Genomic DNA, 20,763 nt, shown 5'->3' on the forward strand with positions numbered 1-20,763 from the left:
ATTAAAACAAAATAACTTGTGGCTGGATCAAACCAAAGGGGCTAATTTGGATTAGAAGTAGCTAAACTGTGATGTTGAACTACAATTCCCATCAGCCTCGAGCGAGCATAGCCAGTGGTCAGGGATGATGGGAGCTGTAGTCTAGCAGCAACTAGAAGGCTACAGGGTCACCATTTCCTGATCTGAGAAGCAACAGAGGCATTCCCACAAGATAGAGGGGTGGCGGGGGTGGGGGAATGCCTCTTCTTAGATCAGGTTCCTGATCCAGGATCCAGGGATGGTGGGTGTTGTAGTCCAGCAACATCTGGAAAGCCACAGGTTCTCTCCACTCTACCCCAGTTTACCATAGTGGCCTGCCAGATGCCTCTAATTCCCCTACTCCAACTGTGTGCTCCCAGCAACTGGTGTTCAGAGGCAAAGCCCTCATGTTGAGAAGCATTGTTCCCTGAGCACCATTTGCATGAGTGGGCTAGCTAACAGTGGAGCAAGGCTGTGGCTTCTGTGCCTTACAATCACAGGCAGCTTTTGGATCTCGGAAGAGGTGTCTACTAATGGAAAAGGAGTTGGGGGACCCTCCATAAAAGAGTGAAAGGTGGCCCATCTAGCTCAATATAGTCTACCCTAACCAGCAGCAACTCTCCAGGGGTTACACAGGCAGGAAGTCTCTATCTAGAAATGCCAAGGATTGAACTTGGAATATTCTGCATGCAAGAAAGATGCTGTAAACACTGAGTGGTGTCTGTTACGAAAAAGGAGCAATGCAGCAGCGAGCTCCAGGTGGCTGGAAAGCCAAACAGGATGTTGATGTTTGGGACTGTTCCGTGGGAACAGAGGAACAGTCTATTCACACCACTGAGCGCCGGATGTTAGCTCAGAGTGTCATCTGACCTGTACTGGAAGTGCAGGGGAGGAGCTATTCTCTCTCTGCTGTTGGTGTTAAGAGAGTGCAGACACGTTTCTCTGTACTGCTGGAAAGACAGAAATAAAGGCATGTAAATACATTTCTGTCTGTCTCTCTCCCCTCCCTGGGGATGGCAGGGGAGGAGTGGTGTGTTCTTCTCACGTTAGAGGAGGATCGCCGATTGAGATCTCGCCTGATCTTGCCGGGAGTCGCAGACGGGGAGGTCAACAAGGAACTCAAGCCGGGTGCCTGGAGAGAGGCCAATTCCTCTGACAAGGCTTGATTCCTACAGTGTCCTCCTCATTAAAAGGGGTAGCCTTCTACTAAATCAGATTATTGGGTCCATCTAGTTCAGTACTGTCTGCCCTGACTGGCAGCAGCTCTCCCGGCAGGAGACATTTGCAGCCCTACCTGGAGATGCCAACAGGGATCAAACATGGGGCCTTCTGCATGCAAAGCAGATGTTGTACCACTGAGCTATGGCCCCTCTCTCTAGGGGCCACAAAGAGGTGGAGAATGGCCAAAAATCATACCCTACGCTTTTGTTACCAGAGACCACCATTGGCTTCTCCACAGAAATGTAAGGAGCTGGTAATTATCAGTATTTCATGCTATCTCACACCACCTTAAAAGGCAAAGAGTAAGAGCAAAGCATTGACTCCAATTTTAATTCAGAAAATGTGAGCGCAAATGAACCTGAGCTCTCATAAATCTGAGAAATGCAGAATCTGCTGCTTGCCAGTATGCAGCTCATTACTTGGAAATGTACGTTACACTGTTACAGTTTTGACTTTGCTTTCACCAGATCTGGAAGAGGCTAAACTAAGTTTGGGAATCATAACCTAAGAACAATGGCCCATCTAGTCCAGCCTCCTGTTCTCACAGTGGCCACCTGGATGCCTGTGGGAAACCAGAAAACAGGGTTTCAACACAAGAGCACTCGCCCCTCTGTGGTTTTCAGTAACTGGTATTTGAAAGCACTGCTGCCTCCAACTGTGGAGGCAGAGTATAGTCATCATGGCTAGTAGCCATTGATAACCCTCTCTTCCATGAACTTGTCCAATATTATTTTAAAACCATCCAGCTTAGTGGTCATCACTTCCTCCTGTGGGAGCTAGTCCCATGGTTAAACTATGCACTGCGTGAATAAGTCATTTTCTTTTATATGCCTTGAATCTGACAACATTCCAACATTCAGCTGCACTGTTTGTCCATGAGTCCTAATGTTATGAGAGAGGAGAAAAACTTAAGTTTTAAGTTTAAATTAAGTTAAACTAAGTTTGGAATACAGTCGCCCGGTGTGACTTCAGAATCCCTTCCAAGCAACCAAGGTAGAAAATGTTGCAAAAACTTTGACTTGGTTCTCTTTTTTTAGTGGGGTGGGAGTGGCCACAAGCAACATAAGATACAGTGGTACATACGCTTCAGGTTACATACGCTTCAGGTTACAGACTCTGCTAACGCAGAAATAGTACCCCGGGTTAATAACTTTGCTTCAGGATGAGAACAGAAATCATGCGGCAGCAGCGCGGCAGGCCCCATTAGCTAAAATGGTACCTCAGGTTAAGAACAGTTTTAGGTTAAGAACAGACCTCCAGAATGAATTAAGTTCTTAACCTGAGGTACCACTGTACACAGGGCTAGGTGCTTCTGTTTAATTGTTTTCAAGGCTGAACTGAACAAGGAACAGTTGTCAGTAAGGGGGATGCAGATACGGCAGAGAAGCGAGACCCACCTGGCTGTGAGTCTGAGCTTGTCCTAATGTCTGGCCATAATAAGCAGCCTGCTGTCTGTAATACTCTGCCCAGGCCATTGTGTAGTCGGGCTGGGAGCTGGCTTGAGACACAGCAGTGGCAGCATGACCTGGAGGGGAAAAAGAACAATGCACTCAGAGAAAGCCAATTGTCAGAGGAATCAAGTAAGAAAATTTCCAAATGCAGTCAACAAACCCAGATCCCCCCTGCCCCCTTTCCAAATACAGGACCCCAGGGCAGACCGTGCTTAATTGTGATTAGTTGCCCGCAACCCCTGGTTAAGATCACAAACATTCACACTGAGAATGTCCACTGTCTGGAACCCTGGAGAGCATCTGACTCATTCTAAGGCAGCTTTCTACATTCCTTTTTAAATTATTCTCACAAGGAATAGAAATCTTTATTTTTAGGGAAAGGGCCATAGCTCAGTGGCAGAGTGCATGCTTTGCATGCAGAAGGTCCCAGGTTCATATTCCAATGACTCAGGCACCAAATACCTGAATAATAATAATAATAATAAATTTTATTTATATACCACCCTCCCCAGCCGAAGCCGGGCTCAGGGCGGCTAACAACAATAAAATAGTGCAACATTCTAAAAACATTTCATTATAAAAATTAATTAAAATCCAATTGATGGCAACCATTAAGCTTAAGTTCTGTAAAGATTGCCAAAGGAGGGAGTCAGGCTGCACCCTGACCAAAGGCCTGGTGGAACAGCTCTGTCTTGCAGGCCCTGCGGAAAGATGTCAAATCCCGCAGGGCCCTAGTCTCTTGTGACAGAGCGTTCCACCAGATTGGAGCCGCAGCCGAGAAAGCCCTGGCTCTAGTTGAGGCCAGCCTAACCTCTGTGGCCTGGGACCTTCAGGATGTTTTTATTTGAAGACCGTAAGTTCCTCTGTGGGACATACCAGGAGAGGCAGTCCCGTAGGTACTAGGGTCCTAAGCCGTATAGGGCTTTAAAGGTTAAAACCAGCACCTTAAACCTGATCCTGTACTCCACCGGGAGCCAGTGCAGCTGGTATAGCACTGGGTGAATGTGATCTCGCAGCAAAGACCCCGTAAGGAGTCTCGCCGCGGCATTCTGCACCCGCTGGAGATTCTGGGTCAGTCTCAAGGGCAGCCCCACGTAGAGCGAGATACAATAATCCAGTCTGGAGGTGACCGTCGCGTGGATCACAGTGGCTAGGCCAGGGCGAGAGAGGTAAGGAGCCAACTGCTTAGCTTGGCGGAGATGAAAAAATGCCGCCTTTGTTATAGCTGTAATCTGTGCCTCCGTGGAGAGGGAGGTATCGAAGATTACACCCAAACTCTTAATGGACGGTGCTGGCACTAATTGCACCCCCGCAAGAGATGGGAGTTGCCCCCTCAATCCCATATCGTCCCGTCCCAGCCAGAGGACCTCTGTCTTCGAAGGATTTAACTTCAACCGGCTCCCACGTAACCATCCAGCCACAGCTTCCAAACATCTGATCAGTGTGTCTGGGGCTGAGTCCGGATGGCCATCCATCAACAGATAGAGTTGGGTGTCATCAGCATACTGATGGCAGCCCAGAACAAAACTCCGGACAAGCTGGGTGAGGGGGCGCATAAAGATGTTAAAAAGCATCAGGGAGAGTATAGCACCCTGAGGCACTCCACACACCAAGGAGTGGCGCGATAACAATTCCCCCCAAGTGACACCCTCTGTCCCCGACCAGATAGAAATGAGCGCAGCCATTGAAGGACTGTGCCCTGGAGATCCCCACGTCGGCAAGGCGGTGGTCCAGGAGTTCGTGATCGACCATGTCGAAGGCTGCTGACAGGTCTAGAAGAAGAAGAAGAAAGATTGCCTCCTTTCCTACAGACCCTCTTGTCTGTTAAGATCAGCGGGGGGGGGGCCCTCTTAGTTGATCCACCACCCTCAGAAGTTTGGGAGGTGGGAGAAGTGGGCTAGGAGAGGGCATTATCTGTGGCAGTCTCTAAGCTGTGGAACTCCTTCCCCACAGAGGTGAATATTAAAGATGTGCCTCTTTATTCTGGCTTTTGACAACTTAAGGTGTATATTTTGGGGAGCCACATTATTCCTTTGATGGTAAGTTGTTTTAAAATGTTCTTAATATTGCTTTTATATTGCTGTAACCTGCCCTGGGACTAGTGCTATGCAATAAATCACCATACCATTGTACTGAAATAACATTGTGATAAGTGTTTCAACAAGGCAATATACCAATGAACAAAAGGTGGAGACTTAACAGCTTCCCAGGGTGTAGCTCAGCTGTACAATACTCCAGCTTTGCTTGCTCTCTCCCTCCTCCCTGAAAATAAATGAAGATAAGCCCTCACACAAACCAGCAAACTCTTTCAGCTTTACCTGTATATTTCCACTTAGAGCTCCGTTAATTATGCAGAGCCTGCTAACAATCCAGGAGGAACATCCCATAGCTAGACAAAAATCCAGCGGGGGGGGGGGGAGTAAACAAAGAATGTAAACAAAGAACTGGAAAGCTCTTCTTTCTTCCCTCACACTCACTCCCACAGATGAAAAGAAAAGAGGGGGAAGAGTTTTTATTTTTATTTTCTGGTGGTGTTTATGTTGTTGGTTTCTCCTAAATTGCTCTCCTCCATATTAAAAAGGAAGGGCTAGTTAGTTAGTTAGTAAGTAAGTAAGTTAAAGGAGACTTATCTTTTTGCTTGCTTGCCCTCCCGCCCTTTGATAAAAAGGGAGAGATTGGCGGAATGAGGGCTTTTGGGGGGCCCTGGGGGGTGGAAGGGAGAAGATTTAGCAGGCTACTTTATGATGAAATAGGAGGTTGGATAATGTGTGAGAATGATGGGGAGGGTGCAAGCAAATGTGTGTCTACTCACAAGCAAGCCCTACTGAATTCAATGGGGCTTACTCCCAGGAAAGTAGAAGTAAGTTTAGTTGAACTCAGTGCATAGATTGTACTTAGATCTCTGCGTGGGGAAGCAGATGCAGCTTGACTAGTAAATCACTTGAACTATTCTTAAATTAGTTGAAAATATATTAAATATAATATATGGAAGTTTATTTAATATTTTTATTAAATCTACTACTTCCTTACATTTTAAGGCCCTCCACTGCCACAGGGAGCCTCGTTAAAGCCCTCGGCTGCTGCAGGAAAGTGCAGCACACCCTCCGCCACCATGGGGAAGTATGGCAGGACCCTCTGACACCACGGGGATGCCCAGCGAGGCCCTCCACCACTAGATAGATATAGATATAGATGTATATAGATATAGTGATATTTAGCTGGTGATATATTGTGATGTTGAAAACCTGATATCACCCAGCCCTACCTGGGACCTTAAGGTGAAGGTGGGCAAAATAATAATAATAATATCACACCACCAATCCTTGAAGGAGCCCATGTTGCCACAGATGGTTCTCCCCCTTCAATCCCCACAACAACCCTGTGAGGGAGGCCCAGTTGAGAGGCAGTGACTGGCTCAAGGTCACCCTGTGAGAGACTTCCAGTCTGCTACTTCGGACTCGTAGGGGAAGCGCCAAGGCTACGCGCTCCCCTGAAAAAGCCCCACAGAAGAGTGGGGTCTTGAGGGGACCAGCTGAAATGGGGGTAATTCGCCACAGCTTCTCTTTCTTCTTGCCACTGCGTCAGCAGCGAGTGGGGGGGGGGCAGCAAGCGGCTTGAGTCCATTCACGGTGATATCACAGTCCAGTAGCTGAAGCCACAAGTCGCCACCAAAAGCAGCAGACTTTCCAAACAAGTTAATTAATGCCAAAACGTTTTAGAATCTTATTTAATAAATTTGGACTTTTAAAGTAATTTGGTGAAGATGGAAACCAAACAGGAAGTCAACTTCCATTTTCTGACTGACAGGCTCTATAAGCAGGGATTTGTGAAGGGGAGACGAGAGCCTTTCTACAGCTTTTTGAGCATCTTTTACATTATTAAGCTGCATTTTGGCTAGTAAAGATTCCTCTTCTCTTGGAATCAACTAAATTGGATGAACTATTGTCCTTTTGAATTTGGATTGAAGATTTTTGTGAATGGAAGGCTGGGTGAGCAAGTAATTAGCAGACAGGTTTGGAGATGAATTAAAACACAGACCTGGACAAACAATCTTGGAATTAAGCTAAAAGGACCCTGGAACATTGCATGAACAACCTAAGCTTGGCAGGAGAACACTCTGTTGATCTTGGGGAGAAACTATTGGAATTCATAGTCTACGTGCAGCTTGGCAAGTGAGCAAAGCCACTTCCGGCCTGCCCAGGAGGTGGGGTTGCGGGCTTCACGCCCACCCCACATGAGTGGGGGCTGGTCGCAGCCCCCGCGAGAGCAGGGGAATCCTGGTCGGGTCTGCCCCCCCCCAGCCAGCCAATCAGCTGGCTGGCTGGGGGGGCATGGCCTGCCCCCTAGTCGACGTGCCTTGGCAGGAGACTCCCCCGATATAAGGTTAACCCTTCCCCGTGTCTCCAGCAAATGGGCTGGAGCCGGATAGTCGTTAGGACCAATGCCTAAGCCAATGCCTCTCATTCCTGAAATTCAATAAAGTTGTGGCCTAATTCGCCCAATTAACCTTAAATTATGGTGTCTCGTGTCTTTATTTATCCTGGTGGGGGGCGGGAACTCGCCACGCAATTAGCATCTCTGCTACATGCTGGGGAGGAGGAGCACGGAAAGAATCTGCCTAGAGATAAGAGGACACAGTAACAGCTTGGTGATTGGCTGAGGTCTCTCATATAGGCAGCATGACCACAATAATCAAGTTACTAGTCGTCAGTCTTTGTTCCTGATCGTCGTCCTGACTGGACAATCTTGAGAGTTGCCTAAGAAATGCTGCAATACTCTGCTAAGCTGTGCAGCAGGTGAAAACACTTCAAAGGTCAACAGGCTTCAAAGTTTTAACAGAAACTCCAGAGAGGCAGAGTACCTGGAAGAGCAGGGGTTGGATTTGGAAGAAATTACCACACTGGTTCTTTCCATATTGATATTACACGAAGACCAGGGTACCACATTTGAAAATTTAAATATTGGAACTAGCCATCCATTGGATTATAATAACGACATCTGGATTACATCTGCCATTTCTATTTGCCATCTTCTGGATTATAAACCATATTGAGCTTATTTGGAATATACTTGGAACATTATTGGAATACAACCGCAAATACAAAATTGGAACCCGGGAAAAAAACCCACTTAGTTCACTTACAGTACATGGATCAAAGTTCGTAAGCAGCTAATTTCAAGTAACTATTAAGTGACAGCAATATCGTGTTTATTTTCTTCTTTATTTTTTTCTTCCTCTCCTCTCTTTTTCTTCCTTTTATTTTCTACTTGTTGCTTTTAAACAATTTTAAATTTGCATTTTTGTTAAATACTTTTAATTTTGTGTATATAAAAGTTGTAGACTTGGTTTGTGTACAGATTAGACATTGTACCAGGGGGTGCCAGGCTTTTGGGAGGTAAAGAGGCGACTTTGCTGGTAGGCTTGGAAGTGGAACTTTCCAACTCTGAGCCTTCCAGTGAGAAAGAGATAAGACCAGGCAGCCCTAACCTTGAAGTTGGGGGGACTGAAGTAATTGTTTTGATGACAGTCATGGCGGAGAAAAGTAAACAAGAATCGACTATAGGAACAAGACAGAAAGAAGCAGAGAAAAGAAGGGCCTCTGCTCAGGAAGAAACAGAAAAAAATGGCCAAAGCAGATTTTTCAGAACTCATGGCTTTACGTTTTGCAGAATTCAAGCAGGGAATGGACCAGTCAATGGAGAAATTAACTAGGGAAGTAAAAGCTGACATTGAAAATAGTACTAAAGTGCTCTCACAGAAATTTGATAAACTAGATGAAAAAGTGAATTCTTTAGAAGCAAAAATTGAGAAATTGGAAAAGTCAGCAGGGGAGGTGGAAGATATTAAGACAGAACAAGGGGCGGTGGCAGGGGCTATGGGGGGGGTCTCACTAATAGACAGAATGAGCTGGAAGAACAAATTCTTCTACTACAATTAAAACAGAATGCTAACACGGTTCGAATAAGGGGATTACCAGAAAATGAAAAAGACCCATGAACTAAAAAACAAGAACTTGGGTCTGGAGTTTATAGCCGCAGTGGCGGAAAAGAAAAGAGGGGTGGTAATTTATGTAAAACCAGTGTTAAGTCCACAACTAATATTTCAAGACGAGGAAGCTAGAATAGTAGGAGTAGAAATACAAATAAATCAAGAAAAGATAATAGTGGTAGGAGTGTATGCTCCAAATAATAATAAATCCGAATTTTACAGAAAATTGGAAGAGAAGCTTGGGGAATTTGAGAATGGAAAGATAATTATGATGGGAGATATGAATGGAGTTATATCTATTGAAATGGATAGAACCGAGAGAGGGGAAAAAATCAAACTCAGGCATACTACCATTATCATTCTTCCAGTTGACTGATAATCTTAATTTATTCGATACCTGGAGATTGAAGCATCCCACTGAAAAGGATATTACTTATTTTTCCAAAGATAAAAAATCGGGAGGGAGAATAGACGCAATTTGGGCCTCTAAAAAATTGACATTGAGCTTGGTAAAAGCAGAGATTCTGAATAAATCTCTCTCAGACCATAATCCAGTTACTATACACATAAGATTTAAAAAACATACGAGAGGGAGGTGGAGGATGAATGATGAACTTTGGAGAGATGAGCAAAAGGTGAATAAAATGAGGGAATTGTTGAAGGAATTTTTCGAAATTAATGAGAGACATGGGACAGACAGGAAAATCATTTGGGATACCAGTAAAGCCTATATGAGAGGAATTGGAATACAACAAATGGCAAGAATAAGGAAGGATAAAGCAAAGGATACTACGGAAATAAATAAACACATAAGGGAGAAGGAAAAAGAACTGTTGAAAAATCCAAAACAAGAGAGTATAATCCAGAATATTAAAATTTTACAATCCCAATTAAATAATTTAATAAACAAAGAGGTAGAAAATAAGATTAAATGGACAAAACAAAGGTGTTTTGAATCGGCAAATAAACCCGGTAGGATGTTGTCCTGGCTAACAAAGGAGAAGCAAGTGGATAGGGTTATAAATAAGATTATTGTACAAGGAAAAGAAATTACAGACCCAGACCAAATAAAAATGATGTTTAGGAATTTTTATAAAAAATTATACGAGTTGGAAGACAAAGATGAGAATAAAATTAAAGAGTATGTAAGAGAAAACAAAATCCCTGAACTAGATGGCAAGGAATTTAGTAATTTAAACTCGTGCATAAACTCAGAAGAAATAAGAGAGGTGATAAGGAAAATGGAAACTGGGAAATCACCAGGCCAAGACGAAATACCGATTGCATATTACAAGAAACTAGAAGAAGTAATAATCCCTAGACTTAAAAAGATCATGAATGAGATAATGGAAGAAGGGAAAATTCCTGACTCTTGGCGCGAAGCATGGATTACCTTATTACCAAAACAAGGAATGGACCCAAATATTATAAAGAACTATAGGCCAATTTCACTATTGAATATTGATTACAAAATTTTCGCAGGTGTGTTAGCAAATAGATTGAAAAAATGCTTGAACAGAGTAATAGGCAGGGACCAGAATGGCTTCTTACCGGGGAGACAGATAAAAAATAATACAAGAATAGTGATTGATTTTCTAGAATATATTGATATGAAACCTAGCAAGAAGGTGGCAATGCTACTGGTAGATGCGGAGAAAGCCTTCGACAGTGTGGCCTGTAATTTTCTGGTCCACACTGTGGAAAGTTTGAAACTTGGGAACAAAATTTCGAATGGTATTAAAGCGATATATGAAAACCAGAAAGCTAAGCTAATAATTAAAAATGAAATAACTGAAGAATTCCAAATTGAAAGAGGCACCAGACAAGGATGCCCTCTATCCCCACTTTTGTTTATTATGACGCTGGAAACACTCCTAATAGCGATAAGAAAGGACCCAAAAATCAAGGGGATTAGTCTAGGTAACAGACAATATAAAGTCAAAGCGTTTGCGGACGATGTAATCATTACTACAGAAAACCTAAAGAAATTGTTTGAATATGGAGGCGTATCAGGCTTTAAGTTAAATAAAGAAAAATCTAAATTACTAACGAAAAATATGGGGGTAAAGGAACAGGAAGAACTGGAAAGAGTAACAGGCCTTAAAATTACCACGAAAGTTAAGTATTTGGGGATCTGGATCACAAATAAAAATACCAATTTGTACAAGGATAACTATGTGAAGAAGTGGAAGGAAATAAAAGGACATCTAAATAAATGGAAAGAATTGAACTTGTCCTTATGGGAAAGGATATCCTTGATAAAAATGTCAGTTCTACCAAAAATGCTCTTCCTTTTCCAGACGATCCCAATAATTATTGGGACAAAATGTTTTAAAGGTTGGCAAAGGGATCTTTCTAATTTTATCTGGCAAGGTAAGAAACCAAGAGTAAGGTTCAAAGTTCTGATGGAGCCCAGAGAAAGGGGCAGGTTCGGGACTTCCGGGTTAGCACCAGCGGCTAATGGCGGATTCCCTCCGAGCTCCGGAGGGAATCGGCTCCACAGGATCAGGGTCGTACCGCTGCGGCGACGCGGGGACCCCTAAAAATCACAGGCGGTGAAGCCTGTGAACCTGGTGACTCGGCGGGCACCATTTGCGCCCCCCCGACCTGCAAAGGAGCCTTTTTAAAGGCTTCGGAACGGGGGACGGGGTGAGCAGCGCGGTGCTGAGAGTCGACTGCTTCTCCTGTGGAGTGAAGCCGCGCTGCCATGGCCGGAGAGTGCTGACTTCTTCTTGTGATTTGGACTTCAAAATAACAACCCGTGAGTAGTACGGAAATTGGATTTTTAAAGAATTTTTTTTTTGGTGAATTAGGTACGATCGGGGAAGGCGCAAACAGGAAGTCCGCCTCCTCGTCCTGTAAACAACCTAAAGCAAGGACCTGCTAACTAAGGTCGAGATAATTTTTTCTTTTATTATTGGGCAAAAGACATTAATTTCACGATTTGGCACTAGAAGAAACCTTACTGGAGGATAAGAGCTAATTTTGGGAGCTGAAGTGCCACCCCCCCGGACCCGGGAGTGATCCGTGAGAGAGCCTGTTGAAGGTATTGAAGAGTCTGACAGCTGTCAAATTAGCTGTCAAGACGGAAAAAGAGAACTTTGTTTCTGCTGCTTCTGCTGGCTATATTTGTTACAATTTGACTATACTTTGTTGAAAACAAGGAAGAACTGATACAAACTAATTTGATTTTTGGATTTCAACTGGAAAGAATACTAAGTAACCAAAATCCCTCTAGAGGGGGTTTTGGGACATTACAAGAATGGCTGAAGGAGGGGAAATTCAAGCTGAATTGGACAGAGTTTTTGTTCTCTTGGGAAAGCTACAAGGCCAAATTGATGTTTTGGCTACAAATGTTGCAACTCTGGACTTAACAGCAAACAAACTCATTGAATCTGATAAGGAATTGACTCAGGAAGCCCATGCAGCTGGACAAGAAGAGAAACTTGAGAGCTTTGAGAGTGTGAAGAAAGAGATATATGTTGTTCCTGAGGAAAAGGAAGGAGGAGCTGTAATTTTACAGATGATAAAGGAGAGCCAGAGGCCTGACATGATGGCTACAAAGGAAAATAAGAACTTGATGGTGAAAATTTGGTCTGAATTGGAGACTGAAGAATGGAGAGATCTCATTATGTGGAGATCGGAAGACCCAAGGATTACAAATTTGATCAAGGTGGAAGTTGGAGCTTTGGAGACATTTGGATTTGAAAGGAGTAAGAAACAAGATTCAGGCTCCACTTTTAAGTATGGAGGTCTGGCTGGAAGAAACATGGACTCTATTGGACTAGAGCTTCTCCGAGATTTGGTGTTTAATACCAAGGACTATCAAAAAAACCGGCAGAAAGGAATTGAGAGAGAATTAAGAGCCTCGGATGTGAGGTCTCCAGGCTGATAGTAGATTGATTGATGGACGCTTATTGGGGATTGGAACCGGGAAAGGGGGGGTGGAGTTTGGGAATCCAAAGGGTGTATAATTATAATCTGTTTTGCTTTTTTCTTGCTTTGTTATTTGAATGAGAATTGAGGAAATCGTGGAAGGGAATTTAGGCCGACTTTAGAAAAAGGCTTTAAGAATAAGCACTGATGTATAATCATTGATGTCTACAAGGCAAAATTGGTTTTTCAAAATGAACTAAATATAAAATATAAAGTATAAAAAGGTTAAAAATTAGGGACAAGAACTTGTTGAACCAACAATTTGAATTGGAATACAAGAGGGGGAGGTGTGGGGAAATCAGGGAAATATGTTATTGAAAATAAGGATTCTGAATTCTATGTGTTTTTAAAAAATTTTGTTTCTTCTTTTTTGATTTTTTAATGTATTATAATGGAAAATTTTAATAAATATCTTTTTTTAAAAAAAAGAGAGAAAGGGGCAGGTTTGCAGTCCCAAACCTCAAGCTGTATTTTGAGGCTGCATGCATGACATGGCTGAAAGATTGGATGTTACTGACAGATACCAAAATCTTGGACCTGGAGGGCTGGGACAAAGTTTTCGGGTGGCATGGCTACCTGGGTCACGATAAAATAAAAGCACATAGAGGATTCACTAACCATTTGGTGAGAAAGGCCCTATTCGAAGTCTGGGAAAGAAATAAAACAATAGTAACAGCCAAAACTCCCTGGTGGCTATCACCTATAGAGTCATCAGCCTTGCATAGAAGCAATATGAAAGATAGCTGGCTAACATATAGGGAACTTGTAGAAGAGATAAAAGATTGCCCAACAGTAAAGAAATTTGAAGAATTAAAAGAGAGGGGAGTGAATTGGTTAGAATATTTCCAATTAAAAACAATATTTGAGAAGGATAGTAAGCTTAAGGGGATTGATAAAAAAATCTTGGTATGGGAAAAAGAAATTTTATATAACAACCAACAGACTCTCTCAATAATATATAAGCTGTTACAAAATGGGAAAGTAGAAAAGGAGGAAAAAGGAGACGCTATTAAAAAATGGGAACAAGATCTGGGCCACCCAATTGAATATAATGAATGGGAAAGACTATGGACAAAATAAGAGAGAACTATATGAAAATGTATCACAGGTGGTACCTGGCACCAGAAAGGCTTGCAAAAATGAATAAAACATATAATAAGTGCTGGAGATGCAAGATACAAAAAGGAACCTTCTACCATATGTGGTGGACATGCCCCGAAATTGGGAAATTTTGGAGCATGATCCACAAAGAAATAAAGAAAATATTAAGAATATCATATAGTAAAAGGCCAGAGGCATTCCTTTTAGGAATTTTAAATGACAATATTCCAAAAGACAAAATTATTTTTTTCTTATACGCAACGTCTGCAGCAAGAATCCTGGTGGCTAAGTACTGGAAAGGGAATCAGTTACCCACTAGGGGAGAGTGGCTATGTAAGCTCTCAGAATACTTAGAATTAGCCAAATTGACAGACATAATAAGACAAAAACCAAAAAGTGAAGTAAAAAAAGAATGGGAGTGCCTAAATGAATACCTCAAAAGTCAAGGTTCGAGGGCAGAAATCTGGCTGAGTCTGGAATAACCTTGTGAAGTGAAAGGATATGAAAGAAGGATTTATATCTAGATGTTAGGATAGAGATGATAAAGAAAACAGGAAAACAGGAAGACACAATGAGAGATAAAGGAGGTGCTGTGGGATTGGTGGAAGTCAATGTCTTGTTGTTGTTGTTTTAGTGTTTATAATGTTAACTTGTAAGATATGGATTTGTTTTGGGGTTTTTTGTTTTTTTAAAAGTTTTTGAATGTTGATTTTTGTGTGTTGTGTATGTTGTGTGGAAAATACTAATAAAATTCATTTTTTTAAAAAAAGAAAAAAAAAGAAAAAGAGCAAGGCCTTACCACGTATTTGAGTAAGATTCTAGCAGGTCGGATGGGGGAGGGGCAAGCGGGGATGCACAAATTAATTGAAAACATTTATCGAGTCAGGACAAGAGCACCCAGAGAAAGAAAGCAGCCTGCAGACATCTTGGTAACTTTTGTCACAAAGAGTTAAGGATGCAGACCCTCTTCAAAAAAATTATGAAGAGGGTCTGCAGGTTGAGCGTAAAAAAGTGGACATTTTCCGGGAAATTCCCTTTAAATTAAGAGTTAGGAGACAGGTACAAGATCTTGAGAACAGCCCTTAGAAAAATTGACATAAGATACAAATGGGAATTTCCTGAACCTATAGAAAGAAAAGATACAGGCTGGTGACGGAGAGTCAGGTCCATTAGTTTCTGGAAAAACATGGCAGGGATCCTGAATTTAGAGACGGGACAAAAGAACTGAAAAGCCCCCTGGAACAGCAAAAGGAAGCACTGGAACACTTGGAGGGAGCAGTGGGTGGAAAAACAAATTCTTTAAACAAACATGACAATGGCAAATCTTAAAGTACTAAGTTGGAACGTGAATGGATTGAATAACAAAGGAAAGAGAATCAGGATTGAACATGTAATTCTTCCTCTTGAGGTGCCATGGAAGATGGCCGACAATACCATCTCTCCAGCTCCCACGAGGCAATTTAGAGGCTGAGATGGGAGTAATCAGCCTCCCAAATTCTTCCCGGTGTAAGGGAAGATGCAGTCTCATCCGCGGATGCCCAATAAACCACCCCCAAGTTCGTAACCTGGAAGTGCAAAATGAGAAAAAACAAGCAGCATTGATGTTTATAGATGCAGAAAAAGCATTTGATAATGTTTCTTGGGACTTCATGAAAAAAGTTCTTGAAGAAATGGAATTTGGAGTAAAATTTAATACGGGAATACAAGCTATTTATTCAGAACAGAATGCAAAGTTGATTATTAACCAAATCAATGTGAAATACAAAAAGGAACTAGACAAGGATGTCCATTATCACCGCTTTTGTTCATTCTGGTCCTGGAGGTTGTGGCAAGGAATATTAGAATGGATAAAGAAGTAGCAGGAATAAGAATAAAGAAAAATGAACATAAATTGAAAGCTTTCGTGGACGATTTGGTTATTACTGTAGAAGACCCAAAGAATTCTCTCCCGAGAGTAAAAGAAAAAATTCAAACGTTTGGACAAGTGGTAGGTTTTAAACTTAATAAAAACCAAACCAAACTGTTAAAAATTTTAAAGAATCAGAAAAGAAAGAACTATCAGAATCTATATAGAAATCCACAAAAAGGTAAAATATTTAGGAATATGGTTGATGACAAAGAATCTTAATATTTATAAAGACAATTATGAAAAAAATGGAATGAAATAAAAAGGAATTTGGGAATAGGATGAATCTCTGTTTTTTAGGACGAATTGTTGCAATAAAAATGAACGTATTGCCAAAAATGCTGTTCGTTTTTCAGACAATACCAATAAAAATAAAAATAATAATAATGCTTGCTTCAAAAAATGGCAGCAAGATATTTCAAAATTTATCTGGAATGGGAAAAGGCCAAGAATAAAGTATAAAATACTTGCAGATTTAAAAGAGAGAGCTGGCTTTTCTCTTCCAGATTTTAAAATTTACTATGAAGCAGCATGCCTTACTTGGATTCGGGATTGGATTAAATTGGAAAAAGAGGAGGCAATAGTTAGAAGGACACGATAACAGATTTGATTGGCATTCTGTCAGGTGGTGGTGTGGTTGCTCGAGAGCAAACAGGCAAGACTCTGACCTGTCTTTTCCAAGCTTTATTCTTAGTGCAAACTATTTACAGTGAAGAGTGTCGCAAGTTCATGTCTGGCTCAGTCGCTAGCAGAATCTGGGAGTGGCCGGTCCTTGTACCTCCCCCAGCATAACAGCCGCATGACCCCCAGCCTTCTCCTCCCCTCTCTGCACCGAAACCTACTGTGCAGAGTGGGCGCTGGCAAAGGGGTACTTCCCTCCCCTCCGCTTTGCTCAGGCTCGGTGTTGAGGCTCTCCCTAGCATCTCCTGGTCCCTGCACCTCCTCCCCACTGGAGGAGGAACTGCTTTGCAAGATCTTCGGAGGTTCCCTATAACACAACTGCCCTTCCACCTCTCGCCTCTGAGCTGATGGCAGTTCCCTGACAGATTCATACCCGTGGTATGGAAAAGTAAAAGTACACAAAGGATTCCACAATTACATAATTAGAAAGTCCCTGATAAGGGTATGGGGAAAATACAAAGAATTACTGGAATCCAAAACTCCGTGGTGGTTGTCACCTATCGAAGCATTATCACTTAAAACGTTAACAATGAAAGGGATATGGCCGACATATAGAGATTTATTAGTAGAACAAGAAGGAAAGTGGAAATTGAAAGATTATGATGAGACAAAGGAACACCTTCGGAGTTGGTTGCATTATAGGCAATTAAATGAAATCTTCGACGAAGATAATAAGAGAGGATTCACTTACACAGTTTCCAAATTCCAAAAGGATATAATTGATGATAATTCTAAATTGTTAAAGAAGGCGTATAATATTCTGTTGGAATGGGAACCTAAAGATGAGGAAGTTAAAGCAGTAATGATCAAGTGGGCACAGGACATAGGTCATAACATACAATTTGAGGATTGAATAAGGCTTTGGAAAGTGAACTTGAAATTTACGGATTGTATATTGTTGAAAGAGAATTATATGAAAATGATGTACAGGTGGTACATTACACCATTAAAACTGGCCAAAATGTATAAAACAGAACAGAATAACTGATGGAGATTTAAAGAAGAAGGTACATTTTATCACATGTGGTGGGATTGTAAGATTATACTAAAAAATTGGGAAATGATATATAATGAATTGAAAAAAATGTTCAAAACAACCTTTGTGAAAAAACCAGAAGCCTTTCTGTTAGGTATTCTAGGACAAGAAATGCCAAAGAAAAATTGGACATTATTCATGAACGCTACTACGGCAGCAAGAATTATAATAGCACAAAATTGGAAGACTGGAGAAACACCATCTACAGAACAATGGCAAGAAAAATTGATGAACTATGCAGAACTGGCAAAGTTAATGGACAAACTGTGTGAGAAGGACAATAGTGACTTTGGAAAAGAATGGGAACCCTTTACAACATACTTGCAGAAACAACAACAAAAACATGGACTCGTTGGCAGGATTTATTTATTTATTTTAATTAATTTTTATTGAAGTTTTCATCTCTACAAAATAACAGAAAGAAAGGTTTACACATATGTACATGTTAATAACACAAAGCATCCCCCCACCTCACCTCCATTGGTTCAACATAACTCAAATTGTGAGTTAAAATCTGACTTCCTTCCATCGTTGCTTAACCTTAATTCTATAGCTTATCTTTACAGTTGTGTTGTTATATTGTATTTGACAAATATTCTGATTTTACTTGCATTTGTAACCTTTCCCCCTTACAAACTTTGTTCTTTACATATCAATATTTCTGTACCAGAGCAGTGTTTTTTCATATATTCATTCATGCAACTCCATTCTTTTATTAAATTTTGATTTGTTTGACCTTGATAGCTGCCATCATTTTGGCCAATTCAAGAAATTCAGTAAGTTTGATTTGCCAATCTATTACTGTGGGTATTTTGTCTCCCTTCCGGTTCTTTGCTATAAGAACTCTTGCGGCAGCGGATGCGTATAAGAATATCCTTTTCTTATTTATGGGGATGTCATATTTGTTATTAATCCCAGAAGATACGCTTCTGGTTTCTTGTTGAATGATTTTTAAAAAATCTTTATTATCTCTTCATGAACTTTATTCCAAAAGGTTTTTTATCACGCTACACCCTCACCACATATGATACATTGTTCCTGTTTCGCTGTAGCATCTCCAGAACGCATTGGTTTTTTGCTGATAGAATTTTGCCAATTTCTCGGGGGTTAGATACCCGCGGTAGATCATTTTCATTAAGTTCTCCCTTATTGTGTAACATGCTGTGAATTTGATGTCAATTTTCCACAGCTGTTCCCATTGTTCTAACATTATGTTATGTCCAAGGTCCTGAGCCCCCTTTATCATAACATCCTTTACCATCTCATCCTTGAGTTCCCATTCCAAAAGTAGGTCGTACATCCTAGATAGGGTCTTTTTATTAATTTGTAGTAATTCCTTTTGTAATAATGACTTCTTTTCTCCAAAACCAATCTTCTTATCTTGATTGAATATATGCACTATTTGGTGATATTGAATCCAACTGTTACAGAACTGTTTGGTTTATTCATATGGTTTTATCTTTAATTGGCCCTGTTCTATTTTTATCAGTTGCTGGTAGGTTAACCAATTTGTATCCATATTCTTATTTTTTACCGATATCGTCTCCACTGGGGATACCCACCAGGATATCTTAGGCTCTAATAATCTGTGATACCTGTCCCAGACCTTATATAATGAGTTTCTAATTATATGATTTAAAGAATCCTTACGCAATGCCACTTTGTTGTAATTAAGTAGGCATGCCAGCCAAACCTCGTATTCCAGCCTTCTAGGTCTAGAATGTCTGCCTTTTTCAATGTTATCCAGTCTTTTAACCAGTTGAGGCATGCTGCCTCATAATAAATCTTCAGATCAGGAAGACCAAAGCCCCCTCTTTCTTTTTCTCAGTTAATAATTTATACTTGATACGAGGTTTTTTCCCTTGCCATAAGAATTTTACTATGTCTTTCCTCCATATGTTGAAACAGTCCATTTTGCTTATTATTGGTATCGTTTGGAAAAGAAACAATGATTTTGGTAATATACTCATTTTTATGGCTGATATTCTGCCCCACAGAGATAAATTTAATCTTGACCAAATTTCCATATTTTTTTCACCTCTCTCCAGGTTTTATTATAATTAACTTCGAATAAGCTTATGTTTTCCATCATCATTTGTATTCCTAGGTATTTTACTTTCTTTGCTATTTGTATCCCAGTCTTGTCCTCAAGTTCCTTTTCCTCCTGATCACTCATGTTTTTTACCATTAATTTTGTTTTTTCTTTATTCAGCTTGTAGCCCGAGACCTTGCCAAAGTCTCATTTTACCCAATAGTTTTGCAATACTTTCCTTTGGATTCTCTACCATTAATATCAAATCATCCACAAATGCCCGTAGTTTGTATGATCTGTTACCCAAATTTATTCCTTTTATATCCTGATCCAGTTTTATCTCTTGATTTAGCACTTCCAGTACTAATATGAAAAGTAATGGGGAAAGAGGGCATCCCTGCCTAGTCCCCTTTTCAATATCAAAATATTCGGTCATTTCCCCATTAATTATTAAATTTGCTGTTTGCCCCTTATATATCGCTTTTAACCCTTTTATAAATTGTTCTCCCATGCCCATTTTTTCTATAACTTTTTCTATGAATTTCCACGATACATTGTCGAACGCTTTTTCAGCATCTATAAATATAAAGGCCACTTTTTTATTCGGTCTCAGCTCCAGATATTCTATTACATTTATTACTATTCTTATGTTATTGCTGATTTTCCTCTCTGGTAAAAACCCCACTTGCTCTTCATTAATGTAGTCTTTTAAAACCAGTATGTCTGCGTAGATTTTATAATCAATATTAAGTAGTGAAATCGGTCGATAATTATTGATGTTCTCTTTGTTTTGTCCTTGTTTAGGTATCACTACAATGTGCGCTTGTTGCCAAGTATCTGGTGTTTTTCCTTCTTCCATTATCTTGTTTATTAGTGTCTTCATCGGTAGTGCTAATGAATCTTCTCGAGATGGCATGTGATGCTACAAGAACTTCCTCTGCTACAAGAAACTTTTTTCTTTTTTCTTTCTCCCCCCCTTCCTTTGCCATCTGTTTTAGTTCTTTATAGTCCATTGTTTCATGATTATATTTAAGTTTTGCTTGTTTACTGTTAGATGCTTGATTGTTGTTCTCCTGCTATTTAGGTGGTTTTTCTTCCCTGAATGTATGTTATATGGTAGTTCTGTTTAGCTGTGGAATGTTTTGTGGTTTATTTTCCGATTTAATTAACCGGTTAGTCTAATATTATAATAGAAGGTTGACAAATAATATAATAGTTTCATATAATCAGAGAGGTAGCTGATGATCAGCTGGTTTGTCCTACTCGACTATTAGAGTTTATCGAGTTGTTGCTATTATAAGCAGAATAACTAGGCTGGGAAAGAGTAACATCAATGCCATCAATGGAGGATAGTATGAGGCTTGGGATTGCTACCGTGGAGGGGTGACATTT

At 40.8% G+C, this 20,763-nt stretch overlaps 1 protein-coding gene across 8 annotated transcripts in view; it reads right to left on the bottom strand.

Annotated features, from left to right (window-relative positions):
• LOC128406015 (far upstream element-binding protein 3-like) overlaps window positions 1-20,763 on the bottom strand; it is a 332,867-nt gene that overhangs the window by 9,967 nt on the left and 302,137 nt on the right. For all 8 annotated transcript variants that reach the window (XM_053373066.1, XM_053373069.1, XM_053373070.1 and 5 more), the window contains one exon: window positions 2,637-2,764. In XM_053373066.1, the coding sequence (XP_053229041.1) occupies window positions 2,637-2,764 (128 nt within the window). The remainder of the gene's footprint in view (window positions 1-2,636; window positions 2,765-20,763) is intronic.

Source organism: Podarcis raffonei, chromosome W, assembly GCF_027172205.1.
Source record: "Podarcis raffonei isolate rPodRaf1 chromosome W, rPodRaf1.pri, whole genome shotgun sequence".
In the NCBI taxonomy this organism is placed as follows: domain Eukaryota; kingdom Metazoa; phylum Chordata; class Lepidosauria; order Squamata; family Lacertidae; genus Podarcis; species Podarcis raffonei.